The 23,209-nt window shown below is 37.2% G+C and overlaps 4 protein-coding genes across 4 annotated transcripts; 2 read left to right on the forward strand and 2 right to left on the reverse strand.

Moving 5' to 3' along the window:
* The first annotated feature begins 364 nt into the window (after positions 1-364).
* Positions 365-5,333, forward strand: LOC131769057 (ciliary microtubule associated protein 1A-like). The gene is made up of 4 exons (XM_059084794.2): positions 365-686; positions 1,122-1,345; positions 1,898-2,038; positions 5,244-5,333. Exons 1-4 carry the CDS (start codon positions 365-367, stop codon positions 5,331-5,333), a joined length of 777 nt encoding a protein of 258 aa, XP_058940777.1.
* LOC131769053 (periodic tryptophan protein 1 homolog) lies at positions 5,319-15,639 on the reverse strand. Its single transcript, XM_059084791.2, has 18 exons — positions 15,476-15,639; positions 14,122-14,180; positions 13,731-13,903; positions 13,490-13,575; positions 12,707-12,809; positions 12,292-12,402; positions 11,482-11,600; positions 10,930-10,997; positions 10,751-10,847; positions 10,176-10,237; positions 9,848-9,881; positions 9,536-9,613; positions 9,007-9,097; positions 8,255-8,334; positions 7,535-7,576; positions 7,325-7,430; positions 6,110-6,195; positions 5,319-6,035 (listed from the first exon to the last, which is right to left on the reverse strand). Exons 1-18 carry the CDS (start codon positions 15,530-15,532, stop codon positions 5,886-5,888), a joined length of 1,602 nt encoding a protein of 533 aa, XP_058940774.2. The 5' UTR covers positions 15,533-15,639; the 3' UTR covers positions 5,319-5,885.
* A 457-nt stretch (positions 15,640-16,096) lies between these two features.
* LOC131769054 (uncharacterized) lies at positions 16,097-20,171 on the forward strand. The gene is made up of 7 exons (XM_059084792.2): positions 16,097-16,357; positions 16,694-16,812; positions 17,278-17,347; positions 17,548-17,658; positions 18,293-18,481; positions 18,616-18,726; positions 19,115-20,171. Exons 1-7 carry the CDS (start codon positions 16,184-16,186, stop codon positions 19,295-19,297), a joined length of 957 nt encoding a protein of 318 aa, XP_058940775.2. The 5' UTR covers positions 16,097-16,183; the 3' UTR covers positions 19,298-20,171.
* Positions 20,172-20,600: 429 nt separating this feature from the next.
* Positions 20,601-23,005, reverse strand: LOC131769056 (dnaJ homolog subfamily B member 3). The gene has a single exon (XM_059084793.2). It carries the CDS (start codon positions 22,890-22,892, stop codon positions 22,158-22,160), a length of 735 nt encoding a protein of 244 aa, XP_058940776.2. The 5' UTR covers positions 22,893-23,005; the 3' UTR covers positions 20,601-22,157.
* Positions 23,006-23,209: the final 204 nt, after the last annotated feature.

Raw genomic sequence — 23,209 nt, forward strand, 5'->3', positions numbered from 1 at the left:
AGAAACAGTCATTCGGGATGTGCGCGGTTTCTTGATTTTCGTCAAATTCTTTTGGCTGTAATGATTTCCGATGTCTTCCATCTGTTGGTTTTAATTTTTCCTTTTTACCATTTTTGTTTTTCTTGCGAGTTTCAGTTGTTCGGTTTTTATGGCTCTTTGGTTCCAGTCGAACCCCATGACATTATAATTCGGATGTAATATTCAATATGTGACGTCACCCATTACAAATTAGGTTCGCGTTAATTCAATTTTCCATTGTTTGATAAACGATCAGTGTTATTGCTTGGCCAACATGTTCTTTCGGCCAGGATAAACAGATAAAAAGACAAACAGGCTGTGAAATACAACCGTCTGTTGAAAACAAATGGCGCAACAAAATGAGGCAAATAAGGAAGACAGAGACGAAAGTCAAAAAGAGGTTGAAATCGGTGCGAAATGTCGGGGACCTGGGCCGGCGAAATATCTTCTTCCCGGAACCATTGGAGTTAAAGGCCATGATATTCGCAAGCACCGATGTCCCGCATTTAGTTTTGGCCAACGACATAAGGAATTTTCGTCTAGCATTAGTCCTGGTCCAAAGTACATGTTCACCGCCTATGTAACACGAAATGGAAGGGAAGCAGCCCCAGCGTTTTCACTTTACAGTCGCACAACAGATAAGGTCAACCTTTACACACCCGGCCCAGGTAATCGGGAAAAACCATTTGATGACTATTATTTTTGATACAAAGGAAGTAGGGTTTTACGCTTCTGTTGCCATAAACAGATAAATTGAGGTTCTTGTGTGAAAGTAAAGGATGAAAAGTATTTTTGCCGGAAGTGATTGTTTGAAAAGCGGAGATGACATGTATTTTGGCGCCCTCTGCGTCGTTTCTTACGACAAAAGCTCTTTAGGTTTGAAAGGACTACCATTGACTATGAACGAAGAAAAGTAAAATCTTTTTTTGAACAAGTCAATCCTGCTGAATATTAACTTAACTCAAATTAGCCACGATTACTGTTTCCCGCACTTGTGGTCAGTTGTTCCTCCATGGTGACCTCTATTTGTTTGTTCGCTTGTTTATTTTACCTGGCTAAAATGTACAACACTCAGATTCGTTTTTTTGTTTTTTTTTTTTCAGGACAATACTCTCCAGAAAAATTCCATCCACCCCACGAACGAAGCGAGCCAAGCTTTACCTTTGGGAAACGTACCAAAATATTATTTAAGGACCCCACCCCCTCACCAAATTCCTACTCCCTCCCACCCCTCATAGGACCAAAGGGTGTTAACAAGGCCTCAGCCCCGGCTTACTCGTTAAGCGGACGCTCTGCTATTGGCGGATTCAGTGAAGATCTCAAAAAGGTTAATCAATTATTGTTTATTGAGAAGTACCCATATATCGCAGATAATTATTTTGTCGTTGTAATTTAATGTAAAAGTAACGCACAGTACCAAGTGGCAGTGGCAAGGGGTCGAATGACCAGAGTGACCTTTATTAGATATTTTAGTCTATTCTTGAGCGAGACACTAGATGGATAGATCGAATGATTGTCAGATGGCGCAGTTTAGATTCGATTCAGAAGCCCATCAGTTCGGAAATGATAAGTAAGAACTGGTCCATGTCCATGTCCATATCAATGTTCATGTGTGTGCACGAGATATGCTGTTAGTAAAATGAGCAGGAGTGCGATTTAAAACGCCAGACGAGGCATAACTTTTTCCCTGACAACCGCAACATCCGCCTGCGCTTGCTTGCCATTTTTCCGGGCGGTTCTTTTTCGTTCGTCTCCACTTCCTGAGAGCCTACCACAGGCTGTTTTTTAGCCTCTCAACTATCAATTACACCGTTCCGTGATGCAAATTTTTCTTTTTTTGTTTGTTTGTTTGTTTCATTGTCTGTTTATCTCGACGAAGACACCCGGCCCAGGAACTTACGAGGTAACTCATCCTAATACAAGTAGAAAGAGAATGCCAGCATACACTATGAATGGACGAAACTACATGCCAACAGATACAACATTAAAACCAGGACCGGGACAACACAGCCCTGAAAAGGTAGGCTTGCATAACTTAGGACTGACTGTGGTAAGTATTTAACTTAGCCACTGATCTCTCGCACCTCGACATCTTCACCCGTGTACCTATACTAAAATCATTTGTGTGTGCAAATGATCCGCTTAGATGATGCATACTTTTAACTTTAAGATACGAATGAAATACTAGAATCTATCCTGCTCCTTAAACATTGCACGATGTGAACATACTATTTGTATCTGTTACATCTGGAGATGAGAATTTCATCAAGCAGGGGAACCAATTCAACTTCGGCATGGCGTTTTCGCCTCGGCTCGGGATTTGCTAACTTTTCTTGTGTTCGCCAAACATCCCGAGTGGGCTACCACGACGGTAAATCGATAGAAAGAAAGATATGATGAAGAGGCTTTCCAAAGCGTGGATATGATTAATATTGTTAGGCTACTGATAACGGGTATTTTCATAGCGAATAAATGTCGTATTGGGCATATTAAATTATTACAACTGTTCGCCAACTACCCTAAGTTTTGGGTTCCAATGCACAGCATTAGTAACTCATGTATCATGTATCCTGAGAAGCTAGAACTCCTTCTGCATTCCAGAACGCAACGATATGAGTTTAGAACAAAGGTGATGTTTGGGAGCGGGAGTGTCCAGGTGATCGAAATGTAGAGACCAGTTCGTAGGCATGATCAAGCACAATGGACCTATGCGATATGCCACTTTGCGCGTTTTTTTAGGCACTATACGAGGTGTACCAATGCGCGAAATTTTTAGATGCGTGTTCTTGGATACTGCAAGGTATGTGTAACTGCGCGCATTTAGACACTGTGCGACATCTATGAACGTGCGCTTTTAGACGGCGCGTGATATGTGTAGTGGCCCGAATAGACATTGCTAGATGCAAGCCTTTGGACAAGGCGCGATATGTGCACACTTTTTGAAACTGATTTTTTTATTGTTATTGCGACTATCATTGCTCATTAATGTTTTTAAGATCACTTTTATCATCATCATCATTATTATCACTAGCTATTCTTTCTGAACTGTTCGGCGTTGAGTCCCTTTGGTGAGAAATCGTTTAACGCGTCCTTGAAATTATCGAGCTTAGGTCCTAAATCAAACGTTAACAAAGGCTGACTTACTCGAGAATTATAAGATTCGACTAAATTTTAATGCATGGCTCAATCCAGAATTACTTGTGGTGCGACATCATCATGAACACTGTTGCTGACTTGCTTGCGTTTCTGTTGAGCTTGACGGCGATTGACTACCTCTGTGATGCTGAGGTATTTCTCCACACTTCGTCTGGTCCTGGTCACAGATGAAAGTAACGAAAATAATGATGATATGGTTGCATTTGTTACTCCACAGGCTGTAGATCCCACGGCAGGCCCAAGCTTTTCATTCCGCATCAGACATTCTGAATATATGCTACCTATTCAAGAAGATCCATTACGATAACCTGACTAGTTACGAGGTAAACGCGACTAAAAATCACCCTCAAAAGTGCGGTATTCAGGGCGTTTATCACACCAAGTCTACACCATCAACTTCTCACAATCTCATATCTGGTTGTTAGCACCAAACGTAATTTTAACACTCAACTTTTTACATTCTTCTTTTTAATTCGTAATCGCTTGTATCCAGCAGAACCTGTCCCCAGATCTTGCTCATGCGACACTCCTCCCCAGTATTTCTACAGCTTTGTTACACTCTGTTCCATTCTCAACACATTCGTCTGTCTTGAATTCTTCTAACTTGCTTTTAAAATAACCAAACACTGTGTCATCAATGCATCAGTCACAACGAACCTCTTCCTTTTATTCAGTAAGCATTCCCTGCGAATGTCACAGCACGCCCACCCAACGTCCTAACCATGTATCACGAGCGATAACACTCCTTGGCTGGTAATAGCATGTACTCTTCTAACTAATAACTCACTCTTTTCTCAAATAAAACACATCATTACTGCTTTAAAGGGATAATATCATTCCGCAAGCCGAAAGAGTGTTAACTTTAGTCACCGATTTCGTTCACTTTGTAATCAGAGGTAGCTAGTCAACTTAAATTACTGGGCGCTTACCTCGCTAAGTTCCTATCAGCTAAGTTAGGTAGGAGTACATATGACGGCCTCGAGATCTGTCAGTACTTATTTCCTTAGTCAGTTAGGCTAGATTATGAGCCATATAGGTTACTTAAAAGAGGAATAAAAATTTTATGAAATCATGTACTGAAACGTATTTAGTGTTGTCTTGTCTATTGTTTGTTTGATTGATATCAAGTTACTGCAGGCTGAATATAATTGAAGCAAGTGAAAGAAGCTCACAAAGACTTTAACTGACGGGATACATTTACACTCAAAATAACTTTATAGTTCTGAGCTTAGTATAATGGTGGTTTAACTAAGTTAATTGGATCTGCCACTAGTCCAATGTCTGAAAGATAACTTCCATAAATTTGTTTAAACCCAGTATTGCCTGGCACCATGGATAGAAATGGACCCTTTCTACTTCGCAATAGTTCGATAGTCGCAAGAGTTAACAAATATCACAGGAGAGACAACTCTACTTTTCTAACGCCGCCTTTCTGTGCACATCTATCTTACTGTAAATAAACTCACTTATGGTCACTGGTTCCCTATCAACAAAAAGACTAACAGAGAGTAATTCGTGGTCAATCGAATTAATTAACTATGGGATAGATTCGCGGACTCAGGGTCAGACTACCCGCCTTAGCTATTAAATCTTTTGAAGAGGAAATCATGAATTGTCTCCTTACAATTTCAATAAAACCATTGAGAAAACTAGTGAATTAGGGAGAGTTTAGGTAAGAATTTAGGAAGCTAGTGTTATAGTTATCTGAATTGAATACGACTGACTGAGGTGTTACCGCTAGAGCGCATTTCGATTGAGCGCGATAAGAACTTAAAGAAAAAACAGGCAAACTGCCAGGAGAGCGGAAAGCGCGAGCGACCAAGTTGCGATGAGTTTTAGTTTTGAACTTAATTGGTTTAGAAAGTGTCGCGAGATTTCTTGACAAGTCATACAGCAACGTAAGGTAAAGCCATCCCGGACACTCAATTGAACAATCGATCTGCTGTCTAGATTGAATAAAATGTCTCTTGACTCACGTAACGCAGGTAGAAAGGAGAATTATGATTCAGGTGTTGAAAGTTAAGAAGGTTTTAACTTCTACTAAGATTGCTGTTTGTTTCGTTTTTCAGGTTGTGTATAACAAACCAACTGCACCAAAATTCAGCTTTGGTATACGACACAGTGATTACATGACTGTTCCCCTATTAGCACGTGATTAATACGCCAATCAAAGAAGTGACGTTATAATTACGAGTTCAGTAAAAATGTACAGAATATTTACCGAAATACTGCATGAGAGTTATGTTTCATTGACTTGTAATGCTATTTCTAAGAGAGGGAAACATCTTCCATATCGGAAGTTCAAATGCCTTTTACTGAGTTGACAGATCCTTTCCAGCAGAATTTCTTATAAAGTCTGTCGCCAGAAAATTAAAGCACCAGTGATCATTGATATACGCAATTTGTAAAATATCTTGTCAAAAGTTTTGAAGAAATGGCCATCATGAAGCTGTGGACGATGCCAACTGCAAATAAAAATACTCCATAAAAGTAAATCATTCCGCCACTCAACCGATGCCTTTGACTTTGCAAGCGTCGACGACAGACGTTTACCGCTAACTTGCGTTATCCACCCTGACTGGTTGGATGTGTACGAAATAAATTAATTTCCGTCAACATCTCGAAAAAGTATCTGGCTATTGCCTAAAATAAACCAGGTTATTTTCGTCCACATCTCGAAAAAGTCTCTGGCTATTGCCTTAATAACTACGTTATTTTCGTCGTTTTCTCTTCTTCTTCTTCTTTGAATGCCCGCTGCTCATCGAGGCACCAAGGCTCAAAGCTGCCATGGCTTCAGCCGCTGTCTCGTCTTCCATGGGCTCAGGGCTTACTTCCTCCACTGATTCCACAGGCTCAGGAACCTGAAAAGAAATGAACGAATTTACATCTACAAGTACAACGATCCAGGAGAAAAGGCAAATAACAAAGTTCATACCTCGGGCACAGGCTCTACGGTTTCTGCCCTTGGTGCTTTGTTAGTTGTGGGTACCAGTCTCTGTCTTGATGCAAACTGCCGACGAACTACGACACAATCAGACTTGTTTAAGCGAGATTATGCACAGAGCAAATAAAGGAAAATACTTCACAAACTTAGAATGCCTTGATTAAGTTTTCAGCTTCGACACTGATCAGCTTTTGAAGCAATAATGAAAAAAAAAGTACATAAATTATACATGGGGTTGCCATAGCAAAACAAATGACTGGCCCCTACTATACATAATAATAGACATGAAAAAAATACGCGCTTCTGATTGGCTGAAAACGAGTGCATTCTCATAAACGCGAGTGAAAAATTACAAATGGCGCGCTCACGCTTTCAAAACTTCGTCTGTCTTGACTTTCGGTCACATCCTCTTTCGTGTACATTACTAACAGGTAAGAACATGACTTCTCTGCAATTTGGGGTAATAAGCTCTTGTAAATTTTTCACAGACTACAAATTGCACTTGCCCAACGGGTTCGTGCAATTTTGTTCTCTTTGAAAAATTTACTCGTGCCAATTAACACCAAATTTCACTTGAAGTCATGTTCTTACCTATACAAAAAACTCTTGATTCATTATCTTGGTGTCAAAAGTGCAAAAATAGAAGAGTTTTTCTTATGACAAAAGCGATGCTCATCAGAGGTGACTACACTGCAAAACGTTTAGTGTCAGCACACAAGTAGATATCGTGAGCTGCAGCTGAGGCCTTTGTGGTCTTGATATAATGGTCATGTTTAAAAGGACGGAAATCATGTCTGTGTTGACATAAACTAAGTGAAGTCATCAAGTCACACAATTACTGTTCTGGGCCAGTTATTTACACGACAACCTGTGGGCCTCCGTTTTTCTCCATAAGAGGGTTGATTTCATCAAATAAAAGTCTTTCCACTGTTAGCTTTCGGCCTTCTTCGCACTGTTCACTTAAATAAGTATTCAGATGAAAAGGTTCAGCTAAATTGAAAATTGTTTAAATGGCAGGACGCAGTTTTGTAAAACAACGGCTAAACTTTGTTTAAATAACCGGCCCTTTAAGACTGTCCAAGAGATCGCTTGACTGGCTAAATATAAGTTAGATTATAATGTATGTAATAAGCGCCCGGGAACCACAATTGCTAATGAATAAACTCGAGTAACACTTGTATAAAACAGAAAATGTTAGATAATTACCTAAGTTGCTCTCAGTAAAATCAACAACTCTTAAACCTTGTTTCTCGCCACCAAAACTGAAGACAAATGGGGAGTCAGGACAACATTGGGTATGAAGAATTCCTCCCTGAAAAAAATGAAAGAAGTCTTACCCTACAAGTAGTTTTCCGATTATCAATTTAACTTCAATATTACGGAATGAATAATCTTTAGATCTACAACTTTACTTACAATTTGAAGATTTCTGGAAGCCACAAATGATGGTTTGTTATCCTAAAAAATATTGGGAAATATAGAGAAAGAAAAAATAAGAAAGACGAAGTAAGAAAAGGTATTGAAAGACAGGAATGACTCATTGTGAATGACAGAAAGCGACATTTCAAGTAAAACGCTTGACCAACACCTTGACCTAACATCTTCCACTGTTACTTATTATAGTATGGGCGAAGCATTTAGATACAGCTGTTTCGAGAAAGGTTGTCGGAAAAAAGCATAAAGATGCACGAGAAAACCCAAAAGGTAATGTCAGTAGTTTTCAGGTCACGGATTTCCTTGACCTCAGGATTTTAGGGAAATCTGAGAAAACGAAAGGACGTTAGGACAAGGCATCGCGAGTTTGATAAATTTATTAATTTATTTCACTTATTAGAATTCACTGATTACCGGGTAACCAAATTATCTTTCGAGATTGTTGCGTTCGCTTTTGCCCTTTTTTTTTGAAACAGCTGGATACCTACTTGTGTTCGCATGACTTTGTATTCCAAAAATGTTTCATTTTTGATCAATAATTACTTTAGTTAGTTCCTTTGATTGTTATTTATTGCCAAGCGTCCTTCAAATGAACTTTTGGCTCTGAGGAAACTAATGGGGATAAAATATTGCGATCTACAATTGCAAGCATTGCAATCTAAATCGCGAAACAAACCAATTAACTCTCACTTATCACCCGACCTGTATGTCCCAGACTTTGACAGTCTCATCAGCTGACGCAGTGACAAGACATCCGGGTACCTGGCTGCTTAGTGCGAGACCTTGAAACGCAATGAGAAAGAATATAAATTGCTCAAATGAGTGACTTTGCATGTAGAGTTTGTTCAAATACAGCACATATCAATTGGGCGTAGTAAAAAATAACAAATGATTTAAAAAACATCTGAAGGAGTCAATGAAAAGTCAAGTAACACCCCAAAACGCAACCAGTAACGCAGGTAAACACGGTACCGGAACTGGGACTGAGGATCAGTCATTAATTATCGCCAGGGGAGGGGATGGGGAGGGGGTTGGAGGATCCATTTTGGGGGGAGGAACACATGATTTTCAAGGGAACAGAGGGAGAATCAGTCGTCGCTAACAGAGTATAAAGGGAACTGTAGTAAATTGACTGCCAAAGAGGGGGGATCGTTTCAATACTACAAAGCCTTAGGGATGGTTTGGCAAATTTTATTGTGACAAAACCAAAATCCAACGATCCCCTCGAGGAGGGGGGGGGAGGAATAATGACCAGTCCCCTAGTTTTGTCTTTGATTTTGACAACAAACATCAAAGTTTCCTATCAAAATAGTTAAACAAGTCTACAGACCCTGACCGCTTAAAGCGCAAAACAGGAAAACTACTTTTGTTTTCAACAAAAAGGCCTAGAAATTGCTACAGGATAACATCTCTCATCGTGTCATAGTAATTTTACAGAACCATGAGTACTTCACCTGGTATCGCATTATCATGCGCTTTGAGAGTAAACACTGGGCCGTCCGCCCTGACGTCACAGCAAAACACGTGACCATCTTCCGTGCTGATCTGTACAAACACCATGATACCGATCAAGTAGAACAAGGAAATTGTGGAAACTGTTTAGACTGTTCTGTTAGTCTGAGCGCAATAGTATCTCAGAGAAAAAGAAGGCGGGAGGACAAGGCGGCTTCTACGTAACACATTCCCAAACCTCGCCTTTGTTTGCTTTGTGCTACCAAGTCGCCCTGTCTAGTAACTGAAAGTCTGGAAAAATTGACAGCTAGCTCGTACTACTCGAGAACACGACAACAACCTCAGAACAGAGCGCAATGCTAAAGAAGCAACTCTTAAAGTACTCATTATTTGCGCTATCAGTTTCAGTCTAGAGAATATGGCGTGAAAAATTACACGGGATAAGGAAAACTAGGTTATGATTCAAGTAGTGCAGCTCACAAAGAACCCTTTGGTATGATATAATATCTATGAAATTGTAAGGTTACTTACTAAAAAATTGTACGGTGAGAAATGATTCCACAGAACTCTTTCCACCTCCGCACCAAATTTCCAAGATTTAATGTTACTCTGGGAAAAGAAATAGTTTCTCAATATTAGGAGAAAACCTTCCGTAAGTTGCAAAGTTTGGTTAATTTTAAACAAATGGCTCTAAGAAAAAGTCCTTCCTTTTGCTATGAAGATCGTCTTTCTGAGTTATCCAAGCTCTACTTCCGCCTCAGATTCTTTCGAAAAGGTGAATGACAGGAGTTGTCAACAACACCAATGAAACTATACCAACTGTAGGTCTATGGCAGAACTTACCTCAGGACTTCTGCAGTCAACCACTTTGGCCTTTCTGTGAACACAAGAGCACCAAATAATTTATTTGCCAACATGAAAGCCTCTCTGGTAATTGATAAATTGTACTACAAGTAATGTACATTATCTCTCATGTACGATCACTATTTTGGCTTCCTCTCAGCTACTTATTCCAGAAGAAACTGTGCAACATAACAATGACATGACAGACATACACACTAGTACTAGAAAACGCGCTAACTGGTACATGCACCAGAGGAAATCACGACTCATCCCCACTCTTTAAATTCAATCCTTTAAAACTCTGAACGTTCCATGAGATAATACTCACTTATCAAAGGAACCTGTAAGTAATGATTGTGACTCATATGGATGCCACTGTAATGACTGCACCTACATGTACAACAAAATAGTCACATGATATTGTAACACATTTGAATGGAAGAGTTTTCAGCATCATATTGGTTTAGGAGGTGACTGCAAAAGAATTGAAGCCTATATACATAAACATGTGTGCAAGGCAGCAAATCAGTGAAAGAGGTGAATGCAAATAAATAACACCATGCAAAAATGTTTCAATTTTCTTCCTCTATAAACCAAAATTCCATATTCTGACTAATTTTCATTCTCTAACTATTTCCTAGCAATCCTCCATGTTACTTGAATAAACAAATGTATAGACACCAAGAAATCAACGTTCACACTAACTCAAAACTATCCAGTGATTGTCCCAAACTATTTTCAAGCAAAGTCAAATATTTTTTCACAGCAAAGTCAATTGACCAGCAACTACATTTCATGTAAAATCCACAAATTAAAAAATCTGATCACCACTTTAACTGATATTCTCCTCATCAATAGTCAACTCTGGTTTGTACAGTAATTTACAAAAAGAAAACATCTAACCTTGTCTTTGTGATGTCTCAATGCGTGGACAGGTTTTGGCTGGGAGAGGTCCCACAAAATAGCAGAGTGATCAGCCGAGGCACTGGCCAAAACATTCCTACAGCATTCAAGTTGAAAATCACATTTTTAGAAATAGCTTTCACAACAAAAGCATCAAGTTTAATTTCCGTTGTGTATACCTTACAAGATGATTCCAAGATAAGTCAAGAACTGCATCAGAGTGTCCTTCCTCCGAATTTCTTGATTTCTAGTATAAAGTGGACAGACATATTTTGTCACATACACTAAGCATTTTACCCTGAATTGGTCAGTGGCTCTTCTCATAATGTTGCTGGACTGTTAGCACTCTGTTTTCTTGCAAGATTTGCATTGAACAAGTACATTTTACAAAACGCAACAATGCCTCTGTTAGGAAGAGACTAAATCCTTGCAAATTTTGAGTACAAATTAGACTCTGTTTCTCTCAATACAGTTGCTAAGAAGTTCAAACAGTTAAGAAAGCTTAATACAAACATTTTCATGTAACAAGAAAACCAAACTCTATGAAATGTCTCTACAACAAGTTTACAAAAAAAATAAAATAAAATAAACCTAGTCCATAAATTCAAGATTAATAAACATTTCAAAACTTCCATAAATGGTTTGATTATTCCTGTTGGTGATTGCTAACATCACTTCATTATGTTTTAATTCTAATAATCAATAATCAGCTCTAGACAATGACTCCTGACCTTCTTTGACTTTTTCCGTTTTCTCCTTCCCAGTGAAACCACAGGTTCCATGGTATCAACCAGGTCAATATCCCAGATATCTATATAAGGTTCCATTGTTCCAACAGCAACAAAGTTTGCTACAGGAGGACAACACTGATTAGTGGGTTGAAGCTTAATTAATAGGTTTCCTGACAACAACTTGCAAACAGCAATTATGAACTTTACCTTCATCCACTTTTCCTTTGAGCCTTAAATCAACCCCATAGGAAAAGGGCAATGAACTTTTATTTACAGTAAAACTCACAAAAAAAAAATTTGTCAAAAAATGGCTGAAAGCAGATGATGAGAGATTCAATTTTTGCAGTTCACTGTAATTTTCATGTTTTATCTCTTAATTAATTATATGAGATTATAAAAACAAACAACCACTTACATATGGGTAAACTGTAGTTCACTGATCATTTTAGAATTTAGACAACGCCTCTTTTCTAAAGCTTAGCGCATTCTCTACATTTTTTTTTTTTTCGAGAAAGCAAGTAATGATGCATGTCTAGTAAAGTCAAAGAAGTTGAAACTTCTCAGCAAAATCAGTGAACATACAGTACCATTCAAAAACAGTTGACAGTCTTGACTCAAAAATCAATCCTCAATACTCAAAATTATCCAGCATCGAGGACCAAGGATCAAGAACCCAGGCTGGAGTATTGAGTAACAAGAATTGAAGATCAAGAATTGAGGATCAAGTTGCTTCAAGAACTTTTTGAGGATCTTGAAATATTGTACTTTTGAGAAAACAATTTATTTCGCATGCCTTCATGACACATGTACCTGGCTTGTTGGTATCTTCAGGATCATAGTCCAACCATTCAATAGTGAGAGGAAATGCCTCAAGTATAATATCATGATGAACATACTGACTTCCCTCCTCCTCATTAAAAACTGGGAGAAAACACAAACCCAAATTAAAAACACTTTTAAAGGATGAATATAGATGACATTGAATGGAATTGATGTATGAACAAATAAACAATTATTGCAAAAATATAAAAATGAATACTAAAAATAATATTATAACAGACCAAGAAATGAAATTGAAAGAAAAAAAATCAAAGGAAATATGAATTTCTAAGTAAAAAAATAGACTGATTTGGTTAAATAAATTATTATTTTAAAATGTAAAGGAGGAAAAACAGATAAAAGTTAGAAGAAACACAAGGAAACTTTTTGCAGTAACAGTTATCACCTGAAATCTCTAGAGAACTTAAGTCTTCATCCACATGCCCAGCAACTAATAAATTGTCATCTGGTTTAATATTAAAATCTTCCTCTTCATCTTCATCCCGATCCTTTGAATGCAACAGAGATTAAAGTTATTAAAAACCTTGATGAAGAAAAAAAATTGATGAAAATACTGATTACATACCTACCCCAGGCCTAACAAAATTTGTGTTGTCAATTAACCACGACTACTGAGATGGTCAAGAACAAGTGATGCTATTAACACAACTACAGAAATATCAACAGATCAACGTTGTCAACTTTAATCACAAGATCATTTCATTCAGTTCAAAATAGAACTGCAAAGGCTTAAAAATCAATGTAATAAACTCAACCAGAATTTAATACAAGTTCCTTACTTATATTGCATTTCTTGATTTGGATACTCAATGCCTTAATTCATTTAATCTCCTCAAATAAGTTTAAAACAAATGTAATTGTATCTTTGGTGATACTGTATGATTTGCCTAAAACTGTTTTTTAGTATGTTATATCCCAAGTGTTATTACCTGTTTGGCAAGTAAAAGCAACTAAAGTTAGGTGTGAATTGATATAGCACTAGCAACCACCACCTACAAATGAACTTCTCTCCCACCATGCCTGGGTTTTTACATACAATTTGCCAATTGAGCCTCTGTCTCCATGTTTACTTCAAACACTATTACGAAAACTGTGTAATAAATGAGTGCTCATAACTGGCGAAACTAATTTAATAAATGTCTAAACCAGTTATAGAATTTTGACTCACTGGATCTGCCAGAGTAATATAGGGATCATCCTTGTTTGAAGCAAAGTATGTTACACCAGCCATTCCTGCCCCAGACATTAACTCCCCTAAGAAAAAACAAAGCATTCAACTGATATAAATGTCAGTTCATGTTATAATCAGGTGGCTTATTGAGACTAAATCTAAAAATCATAGTACGATTCTCCTGAAATACTAAAAAAAGGCTCTCATGAGGCAAAGCAAGAATTTCTATATCAATTACCTTCCACATCTTCATCACTGTCATAATGTGCTAGATCATACAAGTCTGAAATTTCTTCATCCTCATCATCCTTATCATCATCTCTGCTTTTCTTTGTTTTGTGCTTTGCCTTGCTGACCTCCTCATCCTGTTTCTCATCACTACCTTCTGTTCCATTCTCTTCTTCTTTTTCTCTGAGGATAGAAAAGTTCAGGTTGAAAAATTAAACATGGGAAGCACTCAAGATCAATAATTGAAATTAACAATAACTTAAGAGATGCAGTAATATCAAAGGTATATTTTGTGACAATGCTTCAGTTTACTATTTTAATTGTTGGTGATGACTGCTGATGAAGGGAGAGGCAAAAAGTGTAGGTCTTTAAATATCCTTTAAAGATTGTACTAGAAGTACCTCAACTTTTCTTTAGCTTCATCTATGATCTCCTGAATTTCTTCTTTAGACAAGGCAACCTGACAAACAAAAATAATAGATGTTAAACTTTCAATGCAGCACATATTGTAGAAGTCCATCAATGATAAATAAATGAATCACTGATTTCTCTTACTCAGAGTCAGTAAGCAAATGCAAAGTCATGTTTGATGTTGGTATTAAGTTATTTAGTCATATATACATAAATCACACGTAAGAATGACTGTTTATAAATAAAGGGTAACAATAAAAAGCAAAGTTGATGTGTGAAGAAAGACTGATTTTAATGATAAGATTTCCTTACAATGGTTTTACATAACCCAATAACCAATAAATGTTTGGCTCCCAGTGAAAAAAAGAGCTTTTTTCACTGACAATGTTCCCAAGGAGTTGATAACCTAAATTGGCCACCATAAAGAGTTAAAAGCTGACATTTCATGTGTTAGCCCTTCATAGGAGCGATTGGAGGAACTGTGGGTTGTGTGTGTGTGTTTTGATGCAGAAAATGGAGGAACACTATTAGTTAAAAAGTTATACTTTCGTGAAACAGGAAGACTATTGGGTGACTGATTCCAAAAACACCCTTGCGACATTGAGAGAGACAACAAAAATGCATCCAAACCAATCACTAGACAGTGTTTAATCTACCAAACCAATCTAAGCAGCATATGGCAGCTTGCAGCCTTTACCTACATCTAGGCAGTTCAAAACACCTCAAAACTCCAGAACAAAAATTTATCTTTCAAATTGGCACACTTAATCCCTGAGGTATCAACAAATGCTTTTCATTTGATTAACTTATTCTTGTTTTCTCGTCACCATATTCCCACCAATAACTACTCTTTACCGTGGCCAACTTACGTTATGAATTCAGTTGATAAAAATAAATTATCCCGTCAAAAAGAGAAACTGCATGAAAAAAATTTCTTGACGAGGGCTAGCACGTAAATTTGCCGTGGTTTCAAGGTACACGACCTCATCACAAGAGAATCAAAACTTAAAACTGCTGTTCCTTAAGGATGTGGTGAGTTCAGATCTATGGCCCATGAACCGTTTTCCTCTTATTGGAAAACGTATTGAAGTTGGCAGGTAAATAAAACTAACTTAATTACCTGTAAATGAACAGTTGAGCATCGACTGTAAAAAAGTTGACCAGATTCTACCGTTTGTGAATAGGAAAATCGAGTGGGTGCATATCCAGCAATGCAAACCAGGGTAATAAAACAATAACTAGATTCTCGTTAAAGTGATTCACCAACAAGAATGACCACAACCTTTTCCACAACGTGTCCAGCTATTATCACTTGGCAAATGAAGATAAATTGGAGATGCCTACCTTATCAGGGACTGCTTTCGCAACTCCTCTCCTGATCCAGCCAACACAAGTTATCATTTTTCAGATCAACTTAGAATTTTTTGTAATCAAAGCATATTTAGAAATATTCCTCGCTGATCTTCAATGAGTACATCGTGTTTGAGCTGTTTCTTGCAAGGCTTTACATGCTGATGAACGCGAACGATTGGGTACTAATAGATATCACTGCTGACCAAAATGATCATTGAAGACGAATGATCATTGATTGGCGAGGGTTGGGAGGGTAAGAGAGTGGTAAACTAAGAAATTACCTCATTTTTAAAAGATTTAGTCAGAAACTGTCTCTGTAAGGAAATAAATATGATTCTGATCTATGTGTTCTGAACTTATGGAGGAAATCGTACTTTTTCATTTGTATCTAAGTCTTAGCATTTCCACTTTTGTGGCGATTCGATCTGGGCTAAGGAAATTTTGTCCTTCCGTGAATGAGGAAATATCTACACCTCAACAATAAAAAAGCAGCTTTTTCATTATTTTATGCTTGCTTTTGTTTCGTCACCAGCTTTGATCTCTTTTCAGTATGTTTCCGGTCTCATTAATCTAACAGAATTCATAGCGTGACTTTTTCGACCACACCTCCCCTCAATATTCCCAAACATAGCGTGACCCGAAGCCTTCCAAACTTGGATATTAATTCCCTTGAAAACTCTGTATTTCTTTCCAAGGAGAATGGAGACCGTTTCAGGGATACCCCTGGTCGACTTTTCTGCCATGAGCGTTGAACACGAAATGGTATCATCATATTCAGATGACCAAGTGCTAGAGATAGCGAGGCAGATCCACCAAGCTTTCAGCACTGTTGGATTTGTTTACCTAAAAAATCATGGAATCTCGCAAAACACGGTGAGGAAGCACTTCTTAAGAGTTCAATTTTTGCAGAAATGTGATTTTCCCGAAATATTTTACAGGAAATGATAATGATGACACAAATCTGGAGAAAAAATATTAAAAGACTAGCACACAAGACACATACGGTCCCGGTTCTGCTCTACCAATACAGATAATTTGTGAGAAAGCATATTGATGTTGATAAAGTCTCTTGCCTCCGCAGCCAAAGAATTACACTGATACTGAATAATGAAGACGTGTTTACCTGAATTATAGTTTAATCTTGGGCCCATTTTTGCACCACAAACTGCAGCTGTTCATGAAATCCTTGTATTTGTTTTCCTAATACAGGTCGATGGAACGTTCGCTGTCATGGACAAATTTTTTACACTTAGTAAAAACCTCAAAAACAAGTATGGAAAGAAGGGCGAGTTGGACTCAAATGGATGGGAAGCTTTGGGAAGAGAAATGTAAGTAAAAATGTTTTATATGACCTAGAGATCATCAAATTAGCACCTGTTATGCAGCTAGAGCCACTTCTCAATCCTTGAGAAGGGGCATGGGGTAGGGAAGGGACGCCGAGACTGAAATCTTTTTAAGAGGTATTGTTTATTTTGATGCACATTGAGCTAACTCTACGGAAACTATACAGAACATAAACAGCACTTAATTGATTAAATCACCAAAAGAAAAAAACACACACATACACAATCCAAATTTGAGGGATCAGGAACAACAACCAACTACTAATAAATCCTATATAATCTAGATACACTTTGTGTCAATTTCTTAGGAATCTAATCTCCATATTGATTGCAAAATTATTGCGTTAATTAGATTAGTGATACAGCACTTATCAGTTATATATTTGATTATAATTTCAATTTGATACATTTTTATGCAATTCTAATCGATATCTGCCTGCTTCTTACCAGCACTGACCCAACAAAGCCAGGTGACCTAAAAGAATCTTTTGATATCAGTGCTTTTGACGACAAGAAATTTGTAAGTGCAACCCTTTGATAATTAATTTGTACAGATTAAACCAAACAATATCAATAAAATTAGGTCTCCTGGAAATTCATTAAAACAATCATAGTTTCAGGTCATTACAATTTTTCACTTTTTCTATCATTTTAATAAAAAAATTTTATTTGAGATATAAATCAAACAAAATTTATGTTTTTAATTTTTTCCTGTTACAGCATTGGCCAACAGAAGTTCCAGAGCTCCAATCAGCAGTTAAAAGCCTCTTTGATCTTCTTAGTCATCTTGGAGATAGGGTGCTGAGTGCAATGGCTATTGGCCTTGGTTTGGTAAGCACTTGTACAGTCAAATGATTTTTGTATATTGTGTATTTCCAGAAAATATCCATACCCCCACCACGGAGGGAATTTCATATAGGACCCCCCCCACCCCTTTGGATTTTCCATTTTGGGGTAGCAGTGGTAGCCCCCCCACCCCTCTGGAATTTCCAAAGAATTTTCTACCACCCCCTATACCCCCTGGAAATATATTTTTTTCTCATAGCAAACAACAAACAAGAGGGTATTTAATCATCTGAAACATACTGGTATGCTTTTGATTTCACCAAAGAAAGTAATGAATTAAAAGGGTATAACTCTCTTCCATGCTGAGCAAACAACAAGGTATAACAGACACCCAGTCATGAAACTGAAGGATGATAACAAAATAACTTGTTCATGATCCCCAACTTTAAAGCTGTTTGCAAGGAAAGTTCATTGTGTACACTTGTACTGATGTTAATTGTACTGAGTTCAAAGGAGGAAACTATCATTTCTTCTTCTGTAGAGTATGCTTAGTTCAAAACTATTTTGGGTTGTTCCACTGAAACAAAATTGATGAAAGAAAGATATAGTTTTAATCTTACTGCCCACTTGAGTTATCATACTTCTCTAAAAAATTTCTGACCAAATTCCATGAAAATAGCCCGCAGATGTCTTTAAGAGTTATTACAAAGATGTTGGAACACGCAATGGAACAGCTCTTCTGCGCTTCAATTATTACCCAAGAATAACTGACATTGAACACATAAAGCCTGGTCAAATACGATGTGGAGAGCACACTGACTATGGTGGAATAACTCTCCTATTCCAGGATGATGCAGGAGGACTGGAGGTTAAGTATTTATAAATGCCTCAGTTCATTTGAAATTTGGTATTTGAATATGAGAGTACAACTTGTGGAACTTTCAATTTTGTCATTGTTAGAGTCCCTTCTCACTGTTTTTGTATTTCAATACTAATCATTAGGTTGTCAACAGAGAGAAGAAGTTTGTCCCTGCAACTCCAATTCAGGGTACAATACTTGTCAACATTGCAGACTTGATGCAAAGATGGACTGCAGATAAATTTGTGTCAACGGTAATAGACTAGTGTATATAGTGAAGTTTTGTCCCACATGGGACCATTGTGCCCTAGTGGGAAAGAATGTTCAAGGTGCACTCGGAAGTTTTTGATAAAGGGTTTAAATCTAAAGCTTCTGAAAAGCGTATCTCCTAATCATGAGACTCAACACTTCCTCTCTTTATTATCAGTATAGAATTCAGGTCATCACTTCATCTTATATACAAAATGTACTAGTTCTTATAACCTACCATAGGTTAGAACTAATTTGATTCACAGGCATTGGTGAGGCTAACTATTATTTAGAGCAACATTGAAAAGTATCTGAACCCAAAGAGTTCACCCTAATCCAGACTGGGCTAGTCTCCTGATTAAAATTGTCTACAATCCCCCCTCAATTTTACAGGTTCACAGAGTCATAATTCCAGAGGAGGAGCTCAAGCGAAGAACCCCTAGACGTTCTGTTGCATTCTTTTATGATCCTGACTGGAATGCTAAGATTACTTGCTTGGATGGTTCAAACAAATATCCACCAATCAAATGTAGCAAATACGTCTCGCAAGTCATGACAGGCACTTTCAGCTTCTAATCATTTTAAGAGAACATTTTGTAACTGTAATTGACAAGTAAAGGTATAACTAGGAAACACATGTTTTTAAGTTGGCACTAAGTAGGAATTAAAAGACTCGCCACCTTTCAAATTATAGTTACAAACAGGCCAGTCAAAAAATATCGTAAATCAGTGAGAGTAGATTATTTTAGTTTCCAATGAACTCCTTCACACAACTATATAGAATCAACATTAATTAGGAGGAGTATATTAGGGGGGTTCTGAACACCACAATTCCACAAAAAAAATTGGCAAATACTACAATATTGCAAAAAAAATCATCAAATACCACAATACTTTAAGAACAAGTTGAACCTCCATGACATGCAAAAACCATTACTCTATATGTTACGTTTAGAGCAAATAACACAGAAATAACAATTAAGAATTGGTTAATGACTGTTATGTCTGGTAATTGTTAATTTCAGCCCATTTCCAAAACAGTTGGAAAATGGAAAAGGTACAGAAAACAGTTGATACTATTGTACACATTGCTGAAAAACCACATCCTACAGTATAGAGGATACTGCAATTCAAGACTAAAAATTACAGAAATACCACAGAAAAATTTGTCTAATACTGCAATACTGCAAACCCCAGTGTCCCCTTCAGTTAGCGAATATTATAATACTCTTCTTGAAAGTCAAACCATCCACTGTGTATATTAGATAAAATTTGCCTTAAAACATCTTGGTCCTTCAACTTTACTCAACTTTGGCTATGTGAACTTTCCTGTAATCATACTATAGCTAACAACAAATGTATTTATTAGAAGTTACCATTTCAAAATGTACTATATTTAAACTGAAACTTCTGAATAAAAGCAATAGTACATGTATAAATACCAACAATTGTATTCTGAGCAAAAAACCAATTCAAAACCAAAAACTACATTATACAACAGAGTGAGTATTTCCAACTCTATAACAGGTGGCATGGATGAACCAGAGAAGAGAAGACTGCATTGGGGATGCAACATAAGAATTTCATAGTTTTGCAATAAGGTAACAACAGAGGAAATTTGATTGGTTAAATCCTGCAGGACTCCTACAGCCCCCTACTAGTTTTCCTGAAAATTACTACTGAGTGCATAATCCTCTATCATTACATTGTATTCCATCACCAATAAATCTAACCTTGAATATGATAGCTATCTAATGAACACTACTTAAGCAGCAGTGATAAAAAAAGACCTCAAAAAATTCAGGCTTGTAAAGTATTTGAACCCACTGACCTCTGTGATAGCAGTGCAGTACTCTGCCAACTGAGCTAAAACACAGACTGAGAGATGGTCATTTTATTGGTTTATAATAAACCTGTGGAGTGATTAATAAATGACAGTGAATATAGGAAAATCATATATGTGAACTGCTGATTGCAACATAAATATCAGAGCGATCTTTGCAGTAACCCTACAAATATGCGTATATATAAAACACGTTATTGAAACAAACTTCTTTTAATGAGGAGGTATTGTTACTTATCAACAAACTCTTATAAATGACAGTGAATATATGAAAGTCATATATGTGAACTGCTGATTGCGACATGAATATCAGAGTGATCTTTGCAGTAACCCTACAAATATGCATATATATAAAACACGTTATTGAAAACAAACTTCTTTTAATGAGGAAGTATTGTTACTAATCCACAAACTCTTATTTCAAATGTCCAAGTTCATGATGCTCTCCATTTGAGACAAATAAGCTCCATAAGGTGTGCCCAAATTTTTTTCCATTTGAGACAGGAAAAAAAATGGGTAACTCCCCTGTCTTCCTTAATCCCAATGACAAAGTAATTCAAACTCTCACACAAAAGGAAGTAACACAAATCCTGTACGCATAAGTCAAATAAGAGTTTAGTCTACCTTACTAAAATGATACTTCTCTTTCTTCTTCTTGGATTACAAACAAAATATCAAACAGGGAATTGCATGATCCTGAGTTAATATACCAAATTACCAAACCAAATTAATAATATTAACCCTTCCACTCACAAGATCTCAAAATCAGTTTTGCTCACTGCCATTCATTTACTTCTTACAATATTTACCCTGACAATTCAGTGTTATATAAAACATCTCCTTATAGCTTTCATTCTCCTCTTCACTTTTCTGATTGACAGTGCATTAATTTTGTAAGGAAACATTTCTTATTTGTCGCTGTTTGGTGATAACAGGTTTAATCGCCTGAGTTTGTTATTCCAATACAATTCCACACTTCTCTGGAAGTCCTACTTTTGGTTCACTCTTTATATTCCAAATACTTTGGTAGATGTTGTAGGATGCTTCCTCTAATCTTGGAAAGGACATGGATACTCCGAAAAATAATTGCAAGAGAGTAAAAAATTCATATTGATTTCATAACTTGTATCAAAAATTTCAGTATCAGTAGGTGTTGAACAAATTAACTCTCCAGATCTTCTTCATTAGCTGGTGCTAATAATGTTTCTTGGAACAACTTGACTCTTTAATGTTTTATGACATAATTTGCATCTCTTTGCCACCACACTAATGATTTATCCTTCTAAAGTTATCAGAGATAATTCTCTCAAGCAAAGCACTTTTATTAATTCTACAGCATTACGGCATCCTTTTGTAACTTAGATCATCGCCACCTTAAAAATTATATTTAATTGAATAAACATCTGAATCATATTAAGTATGGAATAAAACTCCCGTGTCCACTGTAAACACAGTTTCAAACATAATGGTGGTTTTGCGGTTTCGTGTAAGCCATTGTCACTCCTGGGGTCTCTTAAATGGATTTTAGAATGTCCAGGAGAAAAGTTCTGTTTCTTGAATCGTCGACGTAATTTTAATGTTTCAACACCATTATTAAAGTCTGCCGAAAACGTGCTCCATCGTAGCCATCATATTTCTCTCCATGTCCACAAACTGATCAAACACCGTGTCGAAGTCTTCAAAGCTCGTGAAAGCGAAAGGGTCGTATAAGTTTGGAACGCTGTTCCGTTGAGATCCACGATCTTGTCTTCGACGCCTTTGTCTTCTATTACTTGAAGGGCTTTGGGAAAAAAGGTATTCGTTTCCGTATAAATTATCGGCAAATCTGTCGAAATCGGCAGATAAAGGATCATCGCTGGAAACATCCATTCCAAAGAAATCTGTATTCCTTCTTCTGTTTGACCTTCTTGAAGTGTTTCCTGTGTCAGAGTAGTCTTGAAAGCCACCAAAAGATTGGAAGACCATGTTGAAAATATCATGAAAAGAAGAAGAGCCGAAGAATTCCCTGAAGACTTCTTCCGGGCTGCGGAAGTTTTGCGAGGAATTGAACATGTCGAAGTCGAAGTCTGCGGCAAATTCTCCCCCTCCGTTCGTTGGCCTGGCGGAAAGTCCTTCTTTGCCATATCTATCGTATATTTGGCGTTTATCATTGTTAGAAAGAACTTCATATGCCTCAGAGACCAGCTTAAATTTCTCCTCGGCCTGTTCCTTGTTGTCGGGATTTTTGTCCGGATGCCATCGCAACGCCTGCTTTCGATAACCTTTCCTTATATCCTCTTCTGTTGCCGTTTTCGGGACTCCTAACACTTCATAGTAATCGTCGCACATTGTGGAAACCGAATAGGCGATAAGGATCAAACTCCGCAGGGCTTTTAAGAAACCAGTAGTTCAAAAATGGACTCATCAGCGCATATCGACTCAGAAGATATGCGCGTGAAGAACCTCGAGCAAACTGGGTAAACGTGAACAACTTAAACCGTGACGTCACAATTTTTCCATGTTTCTTGAAATCGCCCCACAATAATTTCGTTTTCGCGATAAAATTGGAAAAGTGTAAGTTATTTTTTCGAAATTACTATCGTTTTTCTAGTTGAGAAAAGGTATCTTTACCCGGAACATGATCATTATTGACGAAACCATTAGAA

The sequence above is a fragment of the Pocillopora verrucosa genome, chromosome 1 (genome assembly GCF_036669915.1).
Source record: "Pocillopora verrucosa isolate sample1 chromosome 1, ASM3666991v2, whole genome shotgun sequence".
Lineage (NCBI taxonomy): Eukaryota > Metazoa > Cnidaria > Anthozoa > Scleractinia > Pocilloporidae > Pocillopora > Pocillopora verrucosa.

Coding starts and splice junctions, on each gene's coding strand:
- LOC131769057 (XM_059084794.2), top strand. CDS start 365: ATGGCGCAACAAAATGAGGCAAATAAGGAAGACAGAGACGAAAGTCAA. Junction 687..1,121: donor CCTTTACACACCCGGCCCAG/GTAATCGGGAAA, acceptor TTTTTTTTTCAG/GACAATACTCTCCAGAAAAA. Junction 2,039..5,243: donor GACAACACAGCCCTGAAAAG/GTAGGCTTGCAT, acceptor TTCGTTTTTCAG/GTTGTGTATAACAAACCAAC.
- LOC131769053 (XM_059084791.2), bottom strand. CDS start 15,532: ATGATAACTTGTGTTGGCTGGATCAGGAGAGGAGTTGCGAAAGCAGTC. Junction 14,181..15,475: donor CGAAAGCAGTCCCTGATAAG/GTAGGCATCTCC, acceptor TTTGTTTGTCAG/GTTGCCTTGTCTAAAGAAGA. Junction 9,614..9,847: donor TTGACTGCAGAAGTCCTGAG/GTAAGTTCTGCC, acceptor TTCTTTTCCCAG/AGTAACATTAAATCTTGGAA.
- LOC131769056 (XM_059084793.2), bottom strand. CDS start 22,892: ATGTGCGACGATTACTATGAAGTGTTAGGAGTCCCGAAAACGGCAACA.
- LOC131769054 (XM_059084792.2), top strand. CDS start 16,184: ATGGAGACCGTTTCAGGGATACCCCTGGTCGACTTTTCTGCCATGAGC. Junction 17,348..17,547: donor CTTTTGACGACAAGAAATTT/GTAAGTGCAACC, acceptor TTCCTGTTACAG/CATTGGCCAACAGAAGTTCC. Junction 17,659..18,292: donor TGGCTATTGGCCTTGGTTTG/GTAAGCACTTGT, acceptor CCATGAAAATAG/CCCGCAGATGTCTTTAAGAG.